At 46.0% G+C, this 10,354-nt stretch overlaps 1 protein-coding gene across 1 annotated transcript in view; it reads left to right on the plus strand.

Annotated features, from left to right (window-relative positions):
- The first annotated feature begins 378 nt into the window (after positions 1–378).
- Positions 379–10,354, plus strand: part of sgpp2 (sphingosine-1-phosphate phosphatase 2) — a 15,208-nt gene continuing 5,232 nt past the window's right edge. Inside the window, exons 1-4 of the mRNA XM_037079601.1 lie at positions 379–413; positions 521–959; positions 3,084–3,245; positions 9,734–9,913. Coding sequence (XP_036935496.1) covers positions 379–413; positions 521–959; positions 3,084–3,245; positions 9,734–9,913 — 816 coding nt within the window. The remainder of the gene's footprint in view (positions 414–520; positions 960–3,083; positions 3,246–9,733; positions 9,914–10,354) is intronic.

The following is a 10,354-nucleotide window of genomic DNA, read 5'->3' on the forward strand; positions in this document are numbered from 1 at the left end:
TGGTGACAGTGGATCCTTGGACTGTCTCGCTCACATATTGTCTGACCTGCAGCGTTTATTGGTTCGTATAGGTGTTCGTGGATCTGGTCAAACGACATCAACTGAATAATAATTCCAACATAACAACAGGCCGCGTTCCACACGACGCTCCCTCTCATCCTCTTACACACAGCCACGGACAGCTGAGCTGGGTCTGGTCCAGGACGGCCGCAGATTACTGCATCAGAGGGCTCTGAGCTCAACATGGACAGCTGAAGAATGAGAATTTGAGCCCAAAATGTTCCAGATCAGGACCGCTTAGTGCAGAAGGCCTGGAGCAGCACTCTGCACCAGGAGTTATCAATACTGCCTCATTTTAAACAATAAAAACTGAATCACATGTCAGCCAATGGGCCGCTGACCAGCCTCCTCAGGTACTTCACACTGTTCAGCAGTGTGAGGATAACAGCACACATGACCAGCACTCAGGGGCATAAAATACATCTTCCGCTTGCTGTAAATACCTTGTGACCCATCCCAGAATAAAGGTCGTACAAACGCATTACCGCTCCAGAAAAGCGGGTCATCCCACTCCTAGCCCCGCCCCTCTACGCACACCTGTGTCGCGCAGCAGCGGCCGCACCTGCTCCCTGCCCGCGCCCATATCGCCTTCCACAACCCGGTCCTGCTCAGAGGACCCACACCTCTCTGCTCCCCCGCGCCTGTGCCTTCTTTTTTTTTTTTCGGCTGTCACGCTGGAGCTCCTGGCTTACCTGCAAGACCCGGAGCTCGTGGCCCGGTTCCAGAGACGATGCGGGCTCTTCCTGGTCGAAGGCGCGCGTCAGAGCGGAGGGAGGTCACGCGCTCCAGCTGGGGACCCGGTCCCGGCTGACGGAGCACGTGAACATCTGAGGGCGAGATGCGGCCGCCAGGACATGAATTCAAACTTCAGACACAAGGAGGATGGATATGCCGACGGTGTAAGTCGTCTCATGTGGGAAAACTGCTCTTCTAAATATTCAAGCGCGTTAAAGCCTTAAAATGATATTCTAATTAGAAACAGGAACCATGGTGTGCACTGTGGTGGCAGAGCTTATTTGCATTTAGTTCCCACAACATTTGAGATAAGTTTAAAAAACGAATGGATGGTCCCAGCACTGGTGTTAGAGCTCCGGTTTGTATTACATCAGCACAAGGCCATCGAATTCAACATATGGAGCCAAATGCACGACAGACTACTTCATAAAAACAAAACAAAAATCTAAGGTGTGAATGCATTGAGAGATGTTTAGATAAGCAAACCAAACTGTGACTGGCTTTTCTAGTTCTTCTGCGTGTCTCTGTGAGCCAGCAGAGCCTCACATGCATACTGACAGGCGGAGTGGCGATGTGTGCATTCTTCCCTGTCTCCAGTCCTTAGGCAAACAGTTTATTAAGGCCATAAACTGAGGCGAGGGAGCTACAGGCAAGTCTGTCTCTCTGGTGTAGGGGTTTCTCTTTATAATATAGATACAGCACTCAAACATTACAACATGGACGTTTTTTAATTTATATATCCATACAGCAACATTGACTTCCAGTAGATGCTAATTGATATTATTCATCATTAACTGTGAATCGTGTACATGTGAGCAAACACAAATGTTGAAACTCTGCCCACTTTTTTAGATGGACCAGTTGCAGGTCCGGTTAATTGCTGGTATGGTACTAAAGGAAAAGTTCATCCACAAAAATGACTATTCAGTCACCCCTCGGGCGCCAGCGTGCAGGTGGAGAGTAAAACATTTCAGGAGCTTCACAGCAAAAACAGCGCGACGGCATTCATCGAAACACCTGGAGCAGCCAGGAAGTGGAAAACACATCTCCATGATGTATCTCCATACAGCTCGTCGGGCCTTATCTACAGACTTTGCTTTGAAAAACGAGGAAGAATAAAAAACAGTGCCGACGACGTACGGAAGTGAGATAAATCATCTGTCCCTCCAGACGAGCACACCGTCGACTTGTGGAGCAAACACTTCCTTTCAGTTGTTTTCATGATTGCAATCCATTTCGTCCATATTGCTCTTTTGGTATTCTGCTCAGCCGCTCTGTTAAACTCTGTTGTGTTGTGTGTTGTGAGTGGCACAGAGGACGCTCTGATACCCGATACGAGCTGCCAGAGTGTCCAGACTGAGACTTATCTGCATTTCCGACCACCTCCTTTGGATCCAATTTGCCATCCAGACTTTCTAAAAATCAATCTGGACACAGTGTGGATATGGCATACAACTGATTTGGGCTTGCAGTCTGAAAGGGGTTAGGCGATGTAAATTTCATATCATCGTGTGTCAGCTCAGGATACTTCCAACGTTGTTATGACAGTGTTGAACTGTCATTTAGGCCACGACGGTACAATAAGCTACAAAAAAAATGTCTGTGTGTGTGTGGAATGCGTCCAAGTGGGAACCAGAAAGTAGTATACACAGAACTACTACAGACATCCATGGTGTCCTCAGTTGTCCCTGTATGAATGTGTTTTGGTGTATAACCCTGGCCTAAATGTCCCGGCCTCTGATGTACTTTTGACCACTCTCTTAAAAATCTGACGCCAGTGAGCCCCTTTGTGAAAGTGCAGTAGTAAATAATGCTTGGTATTTGTTTGCATGTTACCTTAATCAGTAGAATAGAGAAATCCAATAAAGTCAGTCTTTCTGCCTGGTTCGAAGTGAAACTCTCGCCAAAATGCAACCTAGGCAAAGTTTCACGTTGTGTCGAGCCTTCTTGGTGGTTTAAAAATAGCGAGTTTTGATGCTAACGCTACTTTGCCCCATGCACTCCCATTGAAAATGAGTTTGACCCAAAAACGAAAACATGGTAAATCTTAAAAGTGCCTCTTTCATCGTAATTATTCATTTACACGAAGGTTTGACTCATATACATTCACAAAAAAACAAAGCTATGTAATGTAAAGAAGATGCAAATAAGGACAGGTGTGCAGCCAACATAGGGTGTGGCTGCAAGGCTGGCTGGTCGATCCAATCTGACCTAGTTTTGCTCCATGAGCCGTCTTTGAACACCTTGTCCCATCCTATTTTGTGTTCATGTGTATGTTTTGCCTGCAGGGCTGCCACAGACCTCAGTACGAGGTGAGGAACTGGTTACTGCACTTCCTCTTCCTGATCTCGGCAGGCCTGGGCCATGAAGTCTTCTACATCACCTGCTTGCCCTGTGTACACTGGAACCTGGACCCGTTCCTGTGCAGACGCCTGGTCAACATGTGGACCGTAAGTCACTGCTCCAAGACAAAATGTGTGTGTGGACACGCAGGACCACCTCCTCAGTCACAAACACAAGTCACGAGTCTGATGTCCATTTGTTCCACAATACCACCTCTCTTCTCTCTGCTCTTCGTCTCCCCTCTCTTCACCTTTCAACCTCCTTTCATCCCCCTCTCCCACCAGTGACCTGTCTCTGACACCACCATGTCCACATATCCCCAGGCCGGGGGGGGGGCACTGGGGCCAGCCTGACCAGGGCCCCTGACATGGCGAGAGGGCCACACATGAGGACACATCATAGGAAAAAGACAGCTCGGCTCGCCTCTTTAGATGTTTATCCTCACTGAAACCAGCAAATTGCGACAAGAGGCCCTGAAAACATGTCAGATGTGATCCCTGAAGCAGCGTATTTGACACTTGTAGAGACACAGACAGCCATACCCCCACTCGCCTGCACTGTGTGTGTGTGAGTGTGTGTGTGTCGGGCAGTGTGTTTTTGTGCCCTTTGTGTCCCTGCCCCGAGCGCTTGGTGGGTGCCCTGTGTCTGAACCCCTTGTTTGGCCCCTCAGGGGAAAGAGATACCATTCTTCTGGCATCCTGGCTGCATCAGGCCCCTGTGTGAACTCCTTTCATACACACATAAACACCAACACACACACATGCATGCGCTCTCAACCTCGTCCACTAAACACACTCATTGCCCTCCCTCTAGTTAGACATTACCAGCTTTACTCTGTGTCCTCCTCCCCCTGGTCTACCAGCGGAGTGTTTTATTGGCCTCATCAGTACTTTCTCTCTCTGGACCGACCATTTGGCCCGTCAGCCCTCGGGGGCCCTTCACCCGGCACTTCTGACTTCTAACAGCACCCTGCTATTGTGCTGCTGGTGTTATCTAAGGTTCACAGAGGGCTTTGCACTCTCTCTCCTCCGTCTCACGCTCAAAAACCGGCAGCTCACGCCAACGACTGAAGTGTAACGGTGCAAATTAAGACTTGTGTGCATGAGCGAAGAAATTACAGCCCCCAACACACACACACACACTCATTAAACACACGTATCTTTGTGTCCTTCACGACTCCCGGTTGCCTTTACTTGCGCCGTGACTTTGGTTGACTTCGAAAACAATACCTGTCATTAACCATATGGTCATGAATTACGTTGCCGTGTTGTATGGTATTATTGCAGCATAGCGCTATGCAAATCATACACCCACTGTGCTGTTTGGAACAACAAAGGTCTCAAGTGGTACTTTCACATAATGACACAGAGGGCATACACTGTGATGTGGATAACTAAAGAATGACTATAAAGAAACTGCAGGAAAGTTTTCACTAGCGATGACAGACCGTGGTGACATTCAATGACAAAAACTTTCTGTAGTGATATGCCATTCATCAGTCCTGGATCAGCCGTCAGCGATGAAGGCCGGACGTCAGAAAAGAAATTCATCCGTGAATAAAAAGACTTCTGATCTCAGAGTGCACCCCGGTCCTGTCATCGCCACAAGAAAACTGCGGTCACTGCAGTTTGTTCTGGCATAATAGCTAAATTTTTTCCATAAAGTTCAAGGATTTGAGAACAGCCGGAACAAAAATGTATCAATCATAATTTACAAGAACGATTAACAGAACATTAGGTATGATTAGTAGAAGCATTGTTTCAGCAGAATGGGACTAAAGGCAGGCACACACATTATGATTTGATGAGATAATTGTACGATGATGTGATTTAGGCATGAGGTCTGTTCCAGCCTGGGTCAGTCGGTGTTGACCGTCGGCAGATAAAGTAATTTAGCACGGGATATGTAAAGGTTTCGGTCTGAAAGGGGCTCTATGTAACATACTTAACATGTATCATTCACCTTTTTACTGGCCATTTTTGGAGCTTCCTCATCTCTCTGTATTGCCCATACAAGCCTGTCGACAATCAGTTTATGGTGTTCAAGGCTGCAGGACTGTGGATTGGTCACGGAGGACTCGGGCCTGTTTTACTGCCACAGTCCAAAGGATGAGAATTTGTGCAAGTTCTTGAGTGCTTTGTCCTCTCCCACACCAGTAGCTAATGTTAGTGTAGTTATTGAGTCCACCCACAAGAACTAATGACTGGTTTCCAGCACAGCACTGAGGTTTCACAGAGCCCTGTTAAGTCTTCAGATCCAGTTGCCGCAGGATTTTTTATATTTGCAACCGACACCTGCGGCCGATCACGAACAGACTAAAGGACGAGATGGATTGCAAATAAAAAGGTTTGTGTTTCCGTTGCACTCTTGCACTGGACAGCTGATCCGGTGGAAACCCTGCTCTCCTTTTGTGACCTTTTTAAGCCCAAATTGCACGTGGATTTGTGGGCTCATCGACCAGAACTTGACTCATTAACGCGGCGTCCACTCCATTATGAGGTTTATACTTTTTCTTGACTGTCCGAGGTGAAACCAATCTGTGAAAGTTGGTTGAAGCGATGTTCATGTCCAATCTTTGGAGGTGTCAGCTTGCATCAGGTTTATGCCAAACAAGTGTACAGACATGCCAGCCGCTCTGTGAGGTTGTACTTAGGCACAGCATGGTGCTTTGAGTAAAACGCTCACTCCACTGTGTAAACTATGCTCAGTGATAATGGTTACACATTGATGTTTAGTCTGCAGGTATAATGTCAGTCATTATTTTGGTGTAGCGCGTTAGCATGCTATCATTTGCTCATTAGCGCTAAATACAGAGAACAGCTGAGGCTGATGTGAATGTCCTTTTGTTTTGCTTTTTGTTTTTTGGTCATAAAACTCTTGCAGAAAAGTAAATTGACTTGCTTGTCACTGTGCTTGTCATTGTGAGCGTGATGGCATGCTGACATTAGCATTAGCCCCACAGAGCCTCTACTACAGCAGTAGACTGCAGCTACATTCGTTAATAGGCTCGTCACTCTGAGCCGTAGAGCGCACGCCGCCACAGACTGGACCGCTCATACGTTGGGAGCGCTGTCGGAATTTACAATCCACAATCTGATCTTTTTGTGAATTTATACAGAAAGAGCACACTCGACTACTTTGCGCAATCATGCACGGCTCTCCCTTAGTCTTGTTGTTCTTAACAGTTTGCCATAAGTTTTCATTTTCTTTGGCATTAATGGAGAAGTTAGGGCCCACTCAGCAAAACAAAAAACTGCACAAATGCCTGGAAAAGCAATAAAATAAAGGGAAGTTTATAAAGAAAACACAAGAGGGTTGTGAATCAATGAGCAGGCCATTAAAGCCCGAGCACTTCTTTAAAACTGGACTCTGATGCATCACTAAGACTGTATCAGTAAATTGCAGGAACCATGCTGTGGGGATTTGGCATATTGGCTCCACGGTCTTATAATGATATTATGGAGGAACGTGCTTCTTGGTTCAGAGAGCAGTTCTACAGTCAGTTAAACTTCTCATAGCTTTACTGTTTAAAAACTCTTGTAAAGGTTTTATAATGTAACGTGTGTTACAACATATGTTTCCTTTTTGTACTGAATTTAGTCGTTTATTGCCAGTTATTCTATTAGTATGTCTTACGTGAACTTGTTACCAAAGGGTTATTTAGTTATTATATTACTATGGAACAAAATATACAAACTGTGACCTTTGCAATAGCTCCTCTTCTGTGTGTCTACATACGCACACGCACACACACACACACACACACATGCACACACACACACACACATGCACATGCACACACACGCGCACGCTGGGATCCATGTGTTGATAGATCAAAGTCCAAAGCTGCACCGGCCTCGATCAATACACTTATTCACAAGAAAACACACACCCTCACAACTTTGTGTGTCTTGACCTGGTTTTAACTCTTCTCTAAATGTGACCGGACTGTTCCTAGGTCAGCTCTTTGATGTGACTCGCACAAAGACACCAATGAGACGCTGGTCTTGCCGGAGCCAGTTGAATCTGATGTCTGCGTGGTTGGTGACTGCAGGGGATGGGGCGAGGGTATCATATCATGCACGCACTTGAACTGGTCGGCATATTCATTGTGTGAGGGCAGAGTGGGGAACACAGTGGATGGTGTGCACACAGTGCGGCTCGTTGTATGAATACACAGTCGGGCTGAATGGACGGGGTCAGACGTGCTAAATGGGTTTACCATTGTCTGTCCACTGTTTATTGTCCACTTAATGGTTACCTACCAGTTGTTCTGTCTGGGTGCATGTGTGTAGGTAGACGGATATATTGGTATAATAAACGTTACTGTAAAATCAGGCATTAACAGAGGATGCAGAAATGAAATGGAAGATTTAGCTTTCGTTCACTATCTTAATCCCACTAATTTCACATGCTCTCTGTCTCTCAACCTAATGGCCAATGGTTTATTTTTGTGCTGGGGCTGTTCAGGCAAGTTGAAAAGAAGCATGGAGCTAGAAACTGGAGCCTGTCAGCCTACTTTAGCATAGTCACGTAAGACCGGGATAAACTTCTGACATGACTATCTCAAGTTAAAACAGTATACCGAGCAGTACTTGTAAAACTCAATAATTAACACACTGTACATCTTTGGTTTTACTGGCATGTGATGCACTGTACTCGTTTCTTGGCAAGGCATCACTTCCCACGTTCTTGTCATCTCCGTGAGGTTGTCAGGCTAACAATTGAGATGCCGTATAAGAGTATTGTGTAGTTGAATAAGCTGTTCTCTAAAGCAGATATAGTACTCAACTCCCCCTGTAACCACAAACTGACACCTCTAGAAATGCCATCATCAAAACCAGACAGACAGTCCCATGACCCATTTAGTTCCAATGTGCAAATGTTAGAATGTTACCACACTAAACTGACTATGGTTGAACATGGTAGTGACACTGAACCTGCAAAAAATCATCATGGTACTGTTGTCAATGGCTGTGTCTGCAGTCACTCACTCATTCCTTACTCCCTAGTCACTACATAAGGAGTCCAACATAGAGGACTATATAGGGAGCTCCATTGGGTAGTGCTGCTGCCGTGAGGGGGGGTACTTTTGTCTTCAACACTGTTTGGGCGGGGTTGTGTGATAAAGTGGTATCCACCTGAATAGTGGGATTCAGGGTTTCCCAGAAGTACATAACACTGATGATCATTGTTCTTCACTTCACCTGTTAATGGCATTAACATTTTGGCTGACTGGTGCATATTCCCCAATATGCCAAACTATGGTTTTTAAGATAAATCTTGTTTTCACAGCATACAAAAGTATTCTTTACCGCGAAGTTCTTCTAACTTTTGGGCCAACAGTTTGTTAGAAGACCCTCTCGTGTTTCAGACAATGTGTGCATGCACAAAGACAGGCTCATAAGGGGCTGTGTTGCCAAGTGTTGGACCTCACAAATATTTCTGAACAAATCTCTGCAGCGAGAATCCAAGATCTTCTGTCATCTCTGCTCTCATTCTTCAGGAAAATCTGTTGAAATCTAATGCAGCCTATTAATCCCCATGATTTTGAAATGAGAGAATGTAACTTCTGATGTCCACATAATTCTGGCCACTTTGAGTACTTTCATTTCCATCCATCTGCGTGTCTCTATGTGTCTACCGGTTGCTGCACCAACGGTGGGTCAGCAGATGTACTTTTATATCTCATTTGCCATGGTAACAAGAATTTCCTGATTACAGTGTCAGTAGAGACGGTAATAACAACCTCTCCATTCTCTCCCTTAAACACACACATTAGTGTCCTGCTCGCTCTCTGCACACTGCCTCCCTGCTCCTTGCTAAGACAGCCATTCATTAAATATACAAGGCAGAGCTTTAAATAAACCTGAAGCCGGAGCAGGCTGCCCCTCCGAGGGCCGCTGGGGAGCTCATGAAAGAGAATAGGCAGCACATTTGGCAACGCACGCACGCGCGCACACACACATACATACACATACACATACACATACACACACACACACACACACACACACACACACACACACCTTGTACTGAGTGTGTCATTGTGTCAGGAGACCTCAGTCTGACCCCATCAGCTGAAGACGCTGCATCAGCAAACACCGATTTCTTCAACTCTCAGTTTCTTACAATAGATTTTGTTACTGTACGACTGCAGCATCTGCACTTTACACCAGGGTGGGTCGCCGCTCTTTTTTCTTCTCCTCCTTTTCTTTTTTTGTTGAGCGGGAATGGCGATTACTTATTTATGACAGAGTGCGGTTAGTTTTAGAGCTTAGCCTAATCAGGATTTTTACTTCCTCTCCTCATTACTTTATTATCATCCTCCGACATCTCTGATTTTGCTTCGGTGGCCCGGCACACTGCAGAGCTCCTCTGTAATTCCTTTCCTTTCTCTGTATCTCATTGTTATGATGCTGTAAGTCTATTCTCAGGTATAGACGATAGATCTATACTGTGTGAAGCCAATAAAACTACTTACATTCTCCGCACTCTTTAAATAAGTTTCACCAAAACCATAATGGATCTTCTGAGCCGATAAAACTGGTGGGACTTTGCTTGTAACCAACGTGTGTCCTCTCCCCTCTCTAAGCTGGTGATGTACGTTGGCCAGGTGATGAAAGATTTGCTGAAGCTTCCCCGCCCTCCCTCACCCCCTGTCGTGAAGCTGGAGACACGTGTCGATGCCGAGTACGGGCTCCCCTCCACCCACGCCATGGCTGCCACCGCCATCTCCTTCACGGTTTTGCTAAGTGCTCCCTCCAGGATACAGGTGAGCATCGCCGCTAGCCCCGATCACATACAACAAAACTCCAGAGTGCTCTTTGCACTTGTGTGCGAAACAAATATGACATTACTTAACAATTATTACATGCACATTAAACGTGTTGTGCTCTGTGAGATGCTTCCAACCACATCTCAGTTTCCATCAGCAAACTGAGCCGGCTCGGGTCCAAAAGAAAGGTCACAGCATCGACCGGGAAGCAGTCAGTGTCATCAAGCACAGTTCACAATTCCAAAGACCAATCCACTTAATAAGACAGGCGTTCCACTCCCTGAAGTGAGAAGTGGTTGAAAGCGCAGAAAAGCCAGTCAGTTGACCCTTTGAGGTTAAATAAGTAGCCACGCTCGTACTGTGGTTTTACAAATGGCGATGTCGGTCATCTGCTTGGTAGAACACTTTGGTCCGGATTGAAATGTCTCATGGATGTAT

The sequence above is a fragment of the Acanthopagrus latus genome, chromosome 2, assembly GCF_904848185.1.
Source record: "Acanthopagrus latus isolate v.2019 chromosome 2, fAcaLat1.1, whole genome shotgun sequence".
In the NCBI taxonomy this organism is placed as follows: domain Eukaryota; kingdom Metazoa; phylum Chordata; class Actinopteri; order Spariformes; family Sparidae; genus Acanthopagrus; species Acanthopagrus latus.